This window comes from Primulina huaijiensis, chromosome 15, assembly GCF_012295235.1.
Source record: "Primulina huaijiensis isolate GDHJ02 chromosome 15, ASM1229523v2, whole genome shotgun sequence".
Taxonomy (NCBI): Eukaryota; Viridiplantae; Streptophyta; class Magnoliopsida; order Lamiales; family Gesneriaceae; genus Primulina; species Primulina huaijiensis.
In genome coordinates, this window is record NC_133320.1 from 6,529,342 (window position 1) to 6,545,912 (window position 16,571).

Sequence of the window (16,571 nt, forward strand, 5' to 3'; positions counted from 1 at the left end):
ATTGCTTCATCTGCACACAACACATCAAGCACACACAAGCTGGAAAAAACCATTTGGAACACAGTAACTGGAAAGTCAGTTAGACTAATCCAAGTCTGAGTTCCTAAAGGACCAATCAGTTCAGGACCAAAATAGATATGGGTACCAAAATTATTTATTGTGTGTGATTGCAGGTGACAGATACTAACAAAGAATCAATCTGATATATGGACAGTGGATGCTCACGACATATGACAGGGGATGCAAAATTGATATCCCAACTGACCAAATACACTGGTCCAAACATCAGTTTTGGAGACAACTCTAAAGATAGAACTGTGGGTAAGGATAAGCTTATCCATGATAACATTACTATCAAAGATGTGTTACTAGTTGAGAATTTAAAGTATAACTTGACAAGCATCAATCAGTTATGCGACAATATTTTCTCAGTTCAATTCAATACACACACTTGCACAGTTAGAAACTCAACTAATGAGATCATCTTAACTGGCAATCGCTGTGAAAATATTACAAAGTCAGTTGGACTGATCAACCTAATGCATCAGTTTGTTTTATAGCTTCAAAATCTTCTAAAAACTGGTTGTGGCATAAAAAGTTGAACCACCTAAATTTTAAGTCTATTGCTTATCTGAGTAACCATGAACTTATAACTTGTTTGCCTAAAATATATTTTTCAAAAGATAAAATTTGCTCAGCATGTCAGTTTGGTAAATAAGTAAGATCTTTATTTAAAAACAAGGGTAGTAAATCATCCTCCAGATGCTTAGAACTATTACATATGGATCTTTTTGGTCCTATACCAGTCATGAGTTTAGGGGGAATGAAATACACCTTAGTGATCATTGATGATTTTTCAAGATTTACTTGAGTTATCTTTCTTAAATCAAAAGACCAAACTGCTGCACAACTGATTAAGCTTTTCAAAAGATTATTAAATGAAAAATCAGTTGGTATTGACAGAATAAAGTCCGATCGAGGGACTGAATTCATCAATCAAAATCTTTCACAATTTTTAGAAAATACTGGGATCAAGCATGAGCTCTCAGCAGCTAAGACACCTCAGCAAAATGGTGTAGCTGAGAGAAAAAATCGAACCTTAAAGAGGCTGCTAGAACAATGCTTGCCGATTCTGGTATTTCTCAGAGGTTTTGGGCATAAGCATTAAACACTGCATGTTACACTCAGAACATATCAATGATTAATAAAAATCATTTGAAAACGCCATATGAGATCTGGCATGGACGTAAAAGCATGGTTTCTTATTTCAAAATATTCGGCTGTAGATGTTTTATTCTCAATAATGGAAAAAATCATTTAAAAGAGGGAATATTTCTTGGTTATTTATCAGTTAGTAAAGCTTATAGAGTATTTAACAAATGCACTTTGATTTTCGAGGAGTCAATTCATGTTGCATTTGATGAATCTGTATAAAATGATAAGCCAACTGATCCAGTTGAGCTAGTTGATCACTTTTCAGATATAAGTTTGGAGGATGATAATGAAGAAGAAAATCACATCAATCGAAATATCCTTCAAACAGCAGAACCAGAAGTGCTGGATCCATCAGTGGAACAAGAAATTGTCCCTGATAATCAGTTGGTAGAGCAAAATGATAATATTCAGTTACCAACTGAAGCAGCATCAACTAAAACTGAAGAGAACATTCAGTTTCCAACTAAAGCAGTTGTTGAGATGGATGCAACAAATGCTGAATACAGATGGAAGAAATCACATCCACCAGAATTGGTAATAGGTAATCCATCTGATCTGGTAAGAACTCGGAATCAAATGTTTAATTTATTTATTCATTCAGCTTTTGTTTTCCAACTGGAACCAAAGAAAACTGATGAAGCTTTTGCTGATCCTAACTGGATAAATGCTATGCAAGAAAAGATAAATAAGTTTACCCATAATAATGTCTGGAACTTAGTCCAAGACCAGTTTCTTAAACTATTATAGGTACAAAGTGGGTTTATAGAAACAAACTGAACGAAGATAGTTCAGTTGTGCGCAACAAAGCGAGGCTTGTAGCACAAGGATATAGGCAAGAAGAATGAATAGATTGCGACGAGATATATGCACCAGTTACACGACTGGAAGCCTAAGCTTTGCCTATTACAAAAAGGGTAAGGGTAATCTTGTAAATTTTAAAATATTGGGGAGTTGAAACAAAGAATCGTAGAGATATGGAGTAAGAATAAAGTTGAGAAGGGAAATAGGGAGTTATTGAAAGTTTGCCCATTACAAGTCTTATTTTTTAGTTTATTTGTTATTAATTATTATTATTATTTGGGAAAAAAACAATTTCATCGATTTTAGTTGTCGAAATACGGTAATTACACATTTTGCAAAATGAGAATGTCATTTACTTTATTTTTCTAAAAAAAAGAACTTACCTACTGTTGGAAAATTTTATGTTCACAATCTTGATTTTGATGTTAACAAAATTTGTTATTTTGTTTCTAATAACTTTATCTAAGTGCGCAGAAAGCTACTGAGCCAAAACTGAAGCTATCGAGACGCAAAATAAAAGCGCTAACTAATTGCTCAAAACTGAACCAGTTCAACTGATTGACCAACTGATAGGTAGTTCAGCAGAAAACCTTCAGAAGCCCGGCCAGCCGATGAAGAGCTCAACTGATGAAGAGCCCAGCTGACCAGTTCAACTGAAGCATTGAAATCAGTTCAGCTGACGAGCCAACTGATTTCACCAAATCAATTCAAGACCAGTTCAACTAACCATTTCAGGACATCAGTTAGGAACCGACCAGTTTGTAGGGTACGACAAGCTTATCTCAGTGGAAACCAACTGTGCGCATTTAAGAAAAGCAATTGTCCAGTCAAAGGACAATAATGGACGTTGCAGCATAGCTTAAAGTCAAGACGTTCCAGAATGACTGTCAGAAAGGACAAGACACAAACATCGAGGAACGAATTCAAACTGCAACAGACAAATTTGATGAGTCTTGATGAACGGCCTCGAAGCCTCTATAAATACAAGAAAAAAGCCATTAACAGAAGTAAGGAAGAAAGATATACAAGTGTGTGAAGAAGAAGGGCATGCCAAAATCATATCAGCTTTCAAGAAGCAATCAGCCTAAATTTGAGGGAACACTTCAAAGTGTTATCAGCTTAGATTAGAAGCACTTTTCCCTCAGTGTGTGAGAACACTTGCGTATTAGTTCTCACACACACACACACACCATCACTCACATATACAGAGAACTGAGCGTACTGATAAGTTGAGTGAGTCTTGCACAAAGACGTTAAACTTGTGTATGTAGTCTTTAATACATAGACGTTAAACAAGTGTTGGCTGGAAGGTGTTGCCTTCAGTCTAGACTAGAAGTTCAGTTAGGCAGTAGGATTAGTACTAAGTTGAGTGGGTTTGTACAAGACATTGTATAAATCAAAGTCTTCTAGTAGATCCTACCCGAGGTGGTAGAAGGGTGATGTAGGAGCAGTTGAAATCTCCGAACATCCATAAACATATCTTGTGTACTTAACTGTTTAACTATTTTTTTCAAACTGGTGAGAACTGAACTGATATATGCAAGAACTTATTCCCCTTATTTCAATTATTCAGTTTACACAAGTTAAAAGGCTGTCAAATTAGTCAGCTTTCTTAACGAAGGATTATTTCGAGTGTAGTCAGCTTGGTTTGAAAACCAAACACGATTTAATTCATCGGTGTTTACATTCTTAGAACACGAGCTATTGAAGCTCATTGAGAATATTATGTTTGAAGCACCTCGCAAGTGTGAGAACCGATCCATCACGTACCCTAGTTCATATTAAAATTTTATAGTTTTATTAAAGTGATCTTATTAATGAAAAAAATTTGTTGCTCATCAAACTTTTTTAAATTAAATGTTTTATGCTCATGTTATATAAATTTAGGAGTGAAAAATTCTTTAAAAAATATATTATATTGCTGCCCCGTCTCTTCCAAGGCCGGGGCAGCATGACTCAATTTTTTTAAAATTTTCATTATTTTTATAAATAATTTAATAAATCGTAAGAAACCATAATATTTTGATAAAGCTTTTTCAAAAATATTATAATCTAATATAAAAAAAAATACATTACTTCGGTAATAAATATTATTCTTCAATATTTGTGAAGATTTTTAATCTTGATTTTATAATGTCTGTTGTTTCACTAACCTACAATCATTCACCTACATATATATACCACATGAATAAGACGAAAGATGCCTACATCATCGATGGAGGGGCTAATATTGCGAAACAGTTGATAAAAAAAAAAACTACAGATTCTGAATCGCATTGTTATTAAATCTTCGAATCTCTTGCCGCGCAGTTATCGGGAGAGACGACGGGCATAATTATGGTGGAGGATTGGTGTATTTCCAATGGCACTGGCTTGACGTCGACGTGCTTTCCCCATAAGAAAATATACAACCCCACAGTTATCACAACCATACCTATCAATCTGCAATTCCATTGTTCTTTTAGTTCGATTTATTTTTAAGAAAATATCAAAATAATGCGAAGAAGAATTGCGTTCGATTTTAGTCTTGTAAGTTGGTGTGTTTGGATTTTAGGTTTGTAATTTGTCAAAGTTTTGTTTTTATTCAATAACTTGGATTTGTTTTTGGTTTGGCCTCTTTTTTTTCCTTGAAACCACTAAATATAATTAATTGTGCTTATTTGACACCGATGCTCTCTTAAATGGTTCATGTGCTGATAATAAAACAAATATCACACATATTAAAATTTAACTAAGCAAAAATAAATGAAAACAACAATATTTTTTCTCCTATTTTGAAATATCGGGTATCCTTTTGCTTTATTTTTTCTTTTATTTTTGTTTAGATGAACTTTAATATGTGTGATATGAGTTTTATCTATACCATATGAGTCATGTAGAAGAGAATCAATGTCATATAAACAATTTTCAATAAATTTAGTGGCTTCCGTAAAAAAAAAAAAAGACCAAAACCAACAAAAAAAAATCCAAGTTACTGAATTAAAACAAGATTTTAACAAATTACAAGACTGAAATCTAAAATAACTCAAATTTCAAGAATGAATTGCAATTTGGTCATAATGCGAAGAAATTTACCTTCCGAGGGAGATTTCTTCACCTAGCCACAGAGCTTCAATGAATGCTACTAAAATTAAAGAAATTGGATTGAAAATGGAGGGATAAGTGGGGCCTTTTCGGCTAATTGCCCATGATACTAAACAAAATGTTGCACCCGTCGCCAGTGATCCCTGCAAGTAATTACATTATTATATATTTTCAATCAAATTATTAAAACAATATTTAGTTTTATATATCATAAAAACATATTTAAATAAGACAAAAAACTTGTGTGAGACGGTCTCACGAGTCGTATTTTGTGAGNTTTCCAGGTGTTGGGTTCTCTGTCCATGCATAAACCTATAAGCGTTGTTTGGAGCGATGCGATTACGCATACCAGAAACGTCGCCCAATATTTGTACGGAAATACTTTGAATAATTTCACCTGTAATTCAAAATTTCAAAAAAAAAAATTAAAAAAAAACTGTGGAAAACAAATATTAATGTATTTAATTAAACATAAATTTTAATTTTCCATTAGAATTTACTAAGAAAATATTGAACTAATAATAAATATTTAAGTATACCTGTAGGATATACCAAATCCCAGCACTGAAGCAACTTGCTACAAGAAACATTGTCCCTCTACTCCAATTTTGATTGGATTTATCGATATTTGATAGATTTTGATGATAAAAACCACTTAGATGAAAAGTCTTCCCTTTGTAAAGAGCAATTGTTAATGCTCCTCCAAGGCATAGCATGGCTCCAAATATTTTCAACTTACCAGACACTGTGTCAACCCTCAATTTCTCCACTCTTCATCAATTTAATAAGAAATCAAATCCCCCCCAAACAAAAAAAACAAAAAAAAACCATCAATATATATATATATATATCTCCAAGGAAATGAAAAAATTAGTAATTTAGCGGACATAAAAAAAGTCCCCGATCGAGTTTCGAAAATTGTTTAAAACTCGTACTGAACGAATTTATTTTATTTTATGATTGTGATTTGATTTGAGTAATGGATTTCAAATGATAACTATATTAAGTGTATGTAAAATCCACCACAATTGTTTCTCATGAAATTGTTTAACGTGATATATATAGAGTCAATCTCCAAACAAGTCAACAAATTTGAAATTCATCAACCTAAGAACACATGCTTTAATTGATGTATTTGAGAGATTGGTTTCAAATTCTATGACTTGCTCAGATGAACACGAAATTCAAATGAATCTCACTCCATATCAAGTTACGCAATTTCAGTATTAATGTCAGTGGATTTTAACACACCTAAGACGACTGTCGAATGAACCTAATGATATATGGATGTTAGTAATTGGACCTCAACATCTAGTGATTTTTTTTAAAAAAAAAAGAATAAAAAAGTATAAATAAGTAAAGAATGTATACCTTAGTATGACCGAGAAAATAAAAGTAATAACAGGAATAAGGTTAAGGAAGTTGGTAGCATATGTAGCTGTGGTGTCCCTCATACCATAATAGAAAAGTCCCATGGCCATTGAGATCCTGCATGCATGATTTATACACATAACAAAGGATTAATTTTCTATAATACTATCTACGTCCATTTTTCGGTTATCCCAAATATATAGTTCGGTTTCTACATTTTGTTTCTTGATTTTATTAATATAAATATATTAACTAGCTCTTGGAAAATGCACAATCATTTTTTTAATGAATTAAATAGATGATAAAACAGAAAGTTTGACTTAATCAGTGTGCAAAAAACCAAAAAACACGTATATTCGAGATGGAGCGAGTATTAAACCTCCAATGTTTTTAGCATTTGCAAGTGTGATTACTTATAAAATAGTTATTCCTACAAATTAAACTTTAACAGTAAACAACCTGAGAATGAATAAAAGAGAAAGCATGATCCTTACCCTGTCAATGCCACCATGAAAAGCCAGAAGAAAGCAGAAAAATTTAGCTTATTCAAGACTCCTCCTCTGCAGCATATTATAGAAAATTTAATTCAAATGTTTATTTAATATTCATATTATTTGATTTAAAATGAATGAATGAATTGATCATAGAAATGAAACCTTTCCCAACGTAGAGCAAAAGGCAAAACACAGAAGGAAGCCAGAACATGTCGATAAGCCATTAGAGCAAAAACAAAGGTACCCTCACTGAGTATCACTCTGCAAAGAAGCTGGAGACCGGCTGCGATCACTTGTACCGCCACCATCCCGAGTGGTATTCTCGCCTCCATAATCCATTTCTTCATCTCCATAATCTGTGAAAAATGTACATAAAACTTTCATTTATATAATGTATGCGCCTTTTTAATTTTTGAGATTAATATAATTAATAAAAATAACACAATCTTGACTTTCTTTTTTATAACAAGGAGAAGGTCAAAAGAAGATGGAAGATGCATGCCCACTTGATGTAAGGGGAGAAATGACTTGATTTAAGGATGAAATAAAGATATGTTTTTGCATTGTTCATGTTTGGAAGCAATCTTAATCGAAACCCCATGATGTTATCTATAAACTAACTAATTGGTATGTGCAACGTATATATTTTGGGAGTTGGCGATTTATATTGTATTATTTTCATTGAGGTTCAATAATTGTCTATGTTATCATGAGAACGATTGAGTCTTGGTGTCTGGACTGTTGTGCGGTTTAGAAGATTTGAGTTGCACGTTGTACTGTTATTACTTTTGGTAAAAACGACAAATGTTCGGTCTTATAATTGATATAATAGTCAAGGTTGTGAGTTCGATTTTCATAAATTGCAAGAAATACAATTATTAAGAAGGCTAAGAGGGGTTATTGGGGTGGGGGGTGCAATATTTGTCCCTATTAGGAGAATGATTGAAGTCATGTGGCGCTTGGACTGTTGTACGATTTAAAATATTTGAGTTGCAATGTTGTCACTATGTATAATTTTTCGTAAAACAATAAACGCACGGTTTTATGGTTTTTTCCCCTTGAAAAATGATTATTATTGTTATGAAATTTTCTTATAGTGTAATTGTTTTTGTTACTAGAAATTGCATCATTAATGATAATTTACTTTATGTTTAATCTAGTCGCATTATATATTTGTTGATCAATATTACTTTCTTTTTTCTCTCTGTGTCCAAATAATCTAAAGTCGAAAATATATCTATTATATTATATATAATGAGAAATGTAACAAAAACCCCACGTCAAAAGTGTAGTTTTTAAAATGGCATCTTAATTTACTAAATATTATGTAATATAGTCTTTTATAATATAATAATCTTAAAATGCGTTGCCTTTTCATTTCCCCATGTCGAAAAAAAAAAATACTATGATTTAGTGAAAAAGGATTCAGTTTTCAAAGTAATAGAAATAAAATTATTTCATTATGCATTAATAATAGTAATAAATTTATATGAAGGATTTCAAATACACGTTTCAAAATTCATTGTATCTATTTATTTCAATTGAGAAACAAGGATTTAAATTTTTTTTTATTGTCCATGCCGAGTTTTTGTTTACCAAAATTTTGATAAGACAGTCTCACAGACCGATTTTGTAAGAGGAATTTTCAATCTGGCCTGACATTTGCAAATATATTATTTTTTATGTAAAAAATATTATTTTTCATTGAAGTTCTGTATGTATCAGATCAACTCGTCTCACAAATATAGATCCCTGAGACTGCTTCACAGAATACCTACTTTTTTTGGTTTCAATTTCAAATACAATCTCTAAAGTAGTCATTTGAAATCATTCTTACAAATCCAAATCCTTTTGTCCAAACACAGCAGAATATTACTTGAGATAACATGAAATTTCCAAAATAGTTCGGAAATAAAAAAAAATTAAATGGCTCGTGATTGCAATTTGTGCGCCTATCCGAAACTAATCTAAATTAATAAAATTTTCTTATTAATTTTTTTTATGAATAACATTTTTCATTCATCTCTTAGGTATTTTAGACCTGGGGTCCCTATTCTCTATTGTTATTTCTATTATATATAATATTTACAATATTATACACTGAATTTCCTATTTTTAATAATCACAATATTGTTTATTCATACAATTCCATCCACCTAATCAAATGCACCCTCAGGTTTTCTTATATATATAATTTTGATATGTTGTACATAAACCGTGTTCACCTTTGTGTCCAACAATGAAGTGACACTTACCTATTTGATGTGGCAAAACATATCAAAATTGTACATCCAATATGTGAATGTCAGCTCATTGGTATGTTGACATGGTTGATGGACAGCATAACAAAACTATATATTGGTAGACACTTTATGAGTACTGCATGATATTCATATGAACATTATTAAAAAAATTTAATGCATTCCACAAAATATTAATATGAACATCTTACAATACTCATCAACATACGTTCATAATATCAGAACTCATATAATAATAATAATAATAATAATAATAATAATAATAATAAAGAGATGAAAAATATATAGATGAGATTATAACGGAGAAGACAAATTATAAACCTAACAAAACTCTACAAGTAGGAAAATGTAAGAGCATGATGACTGAAACTTTCCTGTTTTCATGATAATTTTACCTACTTGCATAGCAATTTGCAATAAATATAGAAAGAAACGTTGCACATATATAGGTAATATTTGTAGGAAAATATAGTCATAGACTTCTTGTTTGCTTGGTGATGATGGTAATAAGAAAAATGACATGTCGAATTAGAGACCATAATAATAAGAAACTAATTAATCTAATGCTGTACTATTTGATTTTTTAGGATTGGACATTGTCCCAATATTATATTGCTTAGTATGGTTAATCGTATTGATCAATCATATATACTATATAAATTTAACTATTTCGATACATCAATGTCAATTATATCATATAAATTATCTATTTCGATCTTTTTTTTATTACTCATATATTATACATCAATATCTTTCGATCATCCTCCACCGTACATCAAACTAAACATAAACAGAACATTTAGCTCCAGTTGTTGCTACACAATGAAACTAACAAAAGTTCCTCTAGATATGAAATCCCATCACCCGCCAAAGTTTGGAATAACTCATCTCAACGATAGGCAACCCTAAGGTAACAAATTTTTAATTCAGATTCTCACTTTTCTGATCTTATTTTTTCTTTGAGTAGGTCTCTTGTGAGACAATCTCACAAATCTTTATTTGTGAGACGAGTCAACCCTACCGATATTCACAATAAAAAGTAATATTCTTAGCATAAAAAGTATTACTTTTTCATAGATAACCCAAATAAGATATCCGTTTCACAAAATACGACCCGTAAGACGTCTCAAACAAGTTTTTGTCTTTTTTTTTTCTCTATACTATCTATGTAATACTGTTAAGCATTAATCCCTTTTACTAATTTCAGTGGGGATGTTTTATTTACTCCCAAATATATCTTTATTTAATATTAGACATTGAAGAAAAACTATATTATGTAAAATTCACTAGCACTCTTCAACCAAAAAAATATTATAAACCAATAATTTTTATAAAAGAAATCTTGTAACAAATAATTTATTTGGTTTTTATTTTTAATATAATCTCTAAATAATTTACGCAAAAATCGCTTAACAAAAAAGTTTTATTGTATATGTACATATCGTCGTATCGATGCTAGTACACTTTAAATTTAAAATCTCAAACCGTTGCTAAGTTTAAAATGTTGGCATGGTTAACTATATTACTATGAGACCATTTGAAACTCATGATAAAACACGATCATCAAAAAGCTTTCCTACCATTTCAAGAAACTGAGCTTTGCGAGAGTAAGTTCATTATACCTAAACTCTCTTCAAAGAAAATCTGGAGAATACAAAAGATATTAGATTTGGACAAAGGTGTATATATCTTATGTTAATTTCTTAAGATTGTACCTGCGAGAAGACAAAAGCGTAACATAGAAATTAGAGATGAGGAGACATGATATAGCTAAAAGATACATTAAATAGAAATAAATATTCTTGTAATTTATTCTACAACCGGAGATTAACTCTCAATGTACCATATATCACATCTTAATTAAGGCTTATGTTACAGATAGAATGTTTTTTAAGAACCAACTCCACATACAGATAATATATACCAAGTCCAAAAATAAATCTGCATGGACCTTCTTGTATATCTCCTCCATGTTCACTGCCACAACACCCTTTTTCACGTACCCACTAAACTGAGAATGGTACTTCTCAGGCTCATCTTCCATCAAATTCTGCGAAGACTGGTTCAATTGATTAGCACACTGCAGCAAAAAATAGTTCAGAAATCTTAGCCTAGCAACCAAGTTCAACAAAATGATTATCGACATGCCAAAAGAACGTTGTTGCTAAAACTCACACTCATGTAAGCAGCTACATGGCCGCCATATATGTACTTGGGATGAACTTCAAGGTCCAGTTGTTTGTTATCCTTATTAAATCCAGCAAACCTCTTATCACTATGGGAAATGTCAAGCCCACCATCTAAAGCTCTGATACAAAATATACATGTAACTGCTGATATTCTAGAGGTAAATAATCTAAAACAAACAAAATCTTCTTCTTTCAATCTTTTGTGACATATGTTTCCAAGGAAATAACCCAATCATATTACAGTAAAATAGGTATTGAAATATAATTCTAGAGTTCTAGTAAAAGCATAATTATAACTCAAATTTGTCCAAAAGAATTTTTTTCTTACATTATCCCAACTAGTCATTTATCATGCTCGGTAAAACAAGGTCTATATGATAAAATGTGAGAACATGTAGATTGCCACTGGTACAATTTAGTAAAGCACATACCATCCGTACTCGAGAGAAGGAATAATACCTTGAGGGCACCAAAAACACGGTTTCCAGTGGTGGTTCTTATGAGGCCAACATCAAGGAGTGAACGGAAAGGCCTCCTGCTTTCAGCTGGTTAAACAGAGTAATCCTCTCCCGTAGCCTGAAAATAATTTAGGTAGTCGGAATCTGAACCAAAAACCTTTTGAAAGTTATTTACATCACGTTGCTCAAATATTCAAGTGCAGGAGAAACACACTAATTACCTCAACATTTTCTTCATACTCTTCATCCATTTCAAGCTCGAGGAGCGAACAGAAGTCCGGTGCAATATAAGCTAGTTCAAACAACTATTTATCAGACACATTTTAGTAGGTGGGAGAGAAAATAAAGAATCTGAGAATATATTGCAATGACCATACCAGCCGCATAATTGGTGAGGCCAACTTCAACACCATAACGAGGCAGCTCGCGAGCAAATGAGGAATCAGATCAAAAAACAAATGTACAGCTGAAAAAGCTAAAATGAGGAATGTCACCAATGATTAAGAACATTAAAACCAATATTCATTTCAATAAGACGTAACTGTTAACATTCAATGGATTAAACTTTGCAGATCAAGGATAAAAGAAGTCTGAAAAAGTAACATCAAGAGCAGTATCAGAATAACAAATACATATGATTAAAAGGCATTATGAAATGGGTCCTGCTGGATATGAATCAGACAACAAATCGATATTTGGGAGTGCTGTACTTATTTTTATCCTGATTGTTCAAACGAATCCGCACCCGATAGTCGGTCTTTCCCTCTGTATAATTGAATATTACAAGCCATTAACTTCCAACTCAAAAATGGCAAAACTATAACAGAAAACTTACGTTTTCTTCTCTTGAATTTAACTTGGAATCGTTGGAAGTAAGCCTTGGTCTTCTGGGCTTTGACAAAGGCCTATAATCAGCGTCATAGGGGGTTAGGAAATACAGACTGTCGCCAACCACAGTCAAGTAAAAATGCTAAATCGTGCAACTAAAAGTTAAATAAAATCACTTTAATACATATTCATCTTTTGGAACTGTTTGTATCGATACACCAATTGTGGAACGCCAATCTGAAAATATGCACAACCATTTACAACTATAGTGAGAGGAAAATACTGCAAAACAACAAGATCAGCATAAATGGTGATACCCCCGGAAAGAGGGAAGAACTCGGATCACCAGACTTGGGCAGGAGGACACATCCAAGACTAAAAGTTAGTAGGACAAGAACCAGCTAGGGTAAGGGACGCGTTCTTTGATAAACCATCATTGATTTTTTGCGACGCCTGGGAAGCATATCAGACTAGCATGTGCCTAGATGAATTCGGCCTCTTAGCTTCGCCCAGGTAGTGTAATAGGACTTAGGAGATTAGGGATCATGTCCTCATTATCACACTACGATCATGTGCCCGAGCACCTCAGTACAGGTGTCAACCCCGAGTCTACAGATATGGGATACCATGCTCCGAAATCATTGACACGACATTCAGTACACTTAGGGATGATGTGAGTAGATAGAGACGATATGAGTTGACAGATGTGGCAGTGTCAGGAGCCAGAGAATGGGCAATCATCTTATCATGAGTAATAATCAGTCACTGAAAACAAGATCATCATTACATTTTCTCTTATAAATACCCAAGTTTACTTAATCTAGTGGGATTTTATTCATTTTTCAGACGTCCACAAACACTCAATATACATTCTCTATATTGCATTTCATTTTACAAAAAAATACTGGACTGGTTTGAGCGTCGGAGAGGTCACATCGGAAAACCAAATCTAAGACATCGATATAGTTTCCACCCGAAAATTAGTTCGAATGGAGGATTCTAGAAGGGAGTCCTCAGACTCAGAGGTTCTCTAAGGGAATCCATCCCATCAGCAAACTTTTACAATCAATCTAGAATAGCTGACCCAGTTGATGGCAGTGGCTGTCCAGAAGCCATTGCGGAGAAATTACCTCCCGAAAGCAGTTACATCCACCGAGAAGATGGGTCGGAGGATGAGTCCCCTCCTCATGACGAAGTAAAGCAGGAGGAAAGCTCCTAAAAATGTTCTAAGGCCCTTACATGGCCGAGGAACTGAAAGACATAAGGAAGAAGGCATAGAAGTTGGAAGGACATGTTGGGTAATTACACCGAAGTGATAACGATCGTGATGATAAAAAAAATTTGGAATAAAATAATCAGCAAGAACACAAGGATTTACGTGGTTTACCCAAGATAGGCTACGTCCACGGAGCTACTGCAGATATTTTATAACAGGAGAAATATTACAACAAGTGTATACAATAATACATTAAATATCTCACACTCCCAACCCGAGTATAACCAAGAAAATATTTTCTCTAACTCACACAAGAGAACCAAAAAAAAACTCTCTTTTGTCTTTGCTCTCTTTATTTTATGATGCTTAAAAAAGCTTCTGATTGGGACGATATTAAAGTGCAAATGATGCACTTATTTATAGTTGTGATCCTCCCGTATGAACAAAAGGAATGCATTTCTTCTTCTGCAGGCAGCGACCAAGTTTGACGTTGTTTTTGTTGACAAATCCATGTGCAATCATCTAATAATAAATAACGAAGGTGACCCACTCACCTAACATTTCTCTCACTTGAAGACTTGATTTCAATCACGTCTTCACATCATCATTGCAGTAGCTCATATATCTCTTTTATTCTTGCAGTCCGACTAAAGTTGAACACAACTTCAGTTTGTCAATGGTTACCGTCTTCGTGAGCATATCAGCTGGATTTTTACTTCCAGGAATCTTTTCCAGCATCGAGACTCCATCTTCCAACACAGATCTGATGAAATGGTACCTAACCTGTATATGCTTTGCCCTAGCATGATAAACAAGATTTTTTGCTAAATGAATAGAACTCTAACTGTCACAGTGTAACGTGCTACCCTCAAGCTTCTGATCTAGTTCTTTCAGAAAGGATCTCAACCATATCATCTCCTTGATAGCTTCTGTAACTGCTACGTACTCAGCTTCAGAAGTCGAAAGTGCAACTATTTTTTGCAACTTAGATACCCAGCTTACTGTCTTCGTACCACCTAACCTGAACACATACCCAGTGGTACTTTTCCTACCATCCAGGTCACCACCCATGTCGGCATCGACAAAACCTTGTAAGCCCAATTTTGATTTTTTGAAGCATAAACTTAAACTAGCAATACCTTTCAAATACCTCAGAATCCATTTAACTGCTTCCCAGTGCTGTTTTCCTGGATTGCTCATTAACATGCACACAACTCCCACTGCATGTGCTATATATGGTCTAGTGCACACCATTGCATACATAAGGTTTCCGACAGCAGAAGCATAAGGAACCTTGTTCATATAAGCCTACTCCTACTCCTACGCCGTCAAAGGTGATTGTGCTTTGGTTAGTTTAAAATGACTAGCCAAAGAAATACTCACTGTTTAGCTTCATTCATGTTAAATCTGCTAATCACCTTTTTCGCGTACTCTTCTTCAGATAACTTCAAAATTCCATTGACCTTGTCTCTTAAGATCCTCATTCTAAGGATTTGCTTTGCAGCATCCAAATCTTTCATAGCAAATTCTTTTGATAAATTTTTCTTGAGTTTATCAATCTCCTCCAGACAAGCTCTTGCTATCAACATATCTTCTATATATAGCAGTAGAATGATATAAGAACCATCAAACTTCTTCATGTAACAATAGTGATCAGCCTGACACCTCAGGGTACTATTATTACTCATGAATCCATCAAACTTCTTGTACCACTGTCTTGGAGCTTATTTGAGACCATACAAGCTCTTCTGAAGTTTTTACACTATTTTCTCTTTTCCCCGTACTTCAAAGCCCTGTGGCTCCTTCATATAAATTTCTTCATCTAGATCACCATGAAGAAACGTCGTCTTTACATCTAACTGCTCCAGATATAAATCTTCTTTTTTCACTAATCCGAGTATAGTCCTAATTGTGGTTAACTTAACCACTGAAGAGAAAATCTCAGTGTAATCATTGCCTTCTTTTTGTTGAAAACCTTTTACAACAAGTCTTGTTTTGTACTTTTTGCTACCATCATGTTCTTCTTTTAACCGATACACCCACTTGTTATGTAATGCCTTTTTGCCTTGCGGAAGTTCTGTCAACTCCCACGTCTGGTTGGATGACAGTGAATTCATCTCATCTTCCATGGCTAACTCCCACTTGATTGAATCGCCATTTTTCATACCCTCTTCATAGGTCTCCGGTTCACCTTTGTCTGCCAGTAAAATATAGTGAAGTGCAGGGAAATATCTCTCAGGTGGTCTAATTGTTCTCGAAAATCTCCTGAGTTCAATAACCGGAGTTTGTGGGTCATCATCTTGTGTGGTTAATTCTTCATCTTCCTAGTTATTGCTTTTTGATTCATTCACAGGAATATCTGTCAATGGCACTTCATCTTTATTCTTGTGGGGACCCGGACGCTAACTCGATTATCTTTGGGATTAAATGGATCAATTATATAATATGGTCTATTTTTTTTTTAATTGCGCAGCATACAAACAAGTGTATGATTCTATACAACAAGTTATGTAACTTCTTATAGAAATACCAGATCAAATGTCGAATCTACATAGGATCCATCATCAAACAAACTCAAGTCAAACTATACAACTAGGGTTTATCAATTCCACATCAACGTTGTATAAACAATCTACAACTAAGCCCGAAATCTC

At 33.5% G+C, this 16,571-nt stretch overlaps 1 protein-coding gene across 1 annotated transcript; it reads right to left on the bottom strand.

The window, feature by feature from the left end:
- Positions 1-4,098: 4,098 nt before the first annotated feature.
- LOC140960466 (WAT1-related protein At1g43650-like) lies at positions 4,099-7,491 on the bottom strand. The gene is made up of 7 exons (XM_073418749.1): positions 7,128-7,491; positions 6,966-7,031; positions 6,472-6,588; positions 5,640-5,871; positions 5,360-5,497; positions 5,092-5,243; positions 4,099-4,458 (listed from the first exon to the last, which is right to left on the bottom strand). The coding sequence occupies exons 1-7, from the start codon at positions 7,316-7,318 to the stop codon at positions 4,299-4,301; spliced, it is 1,056 nt and encodes a 351-aa protein (XP_073274850.1). The 5' UTR covers positions 7,319-7,491; the 3' UTR covers positions 4,099-4,298.
- Positions 7,492-16,571: the final 9,080 nt, after the last annotated feature.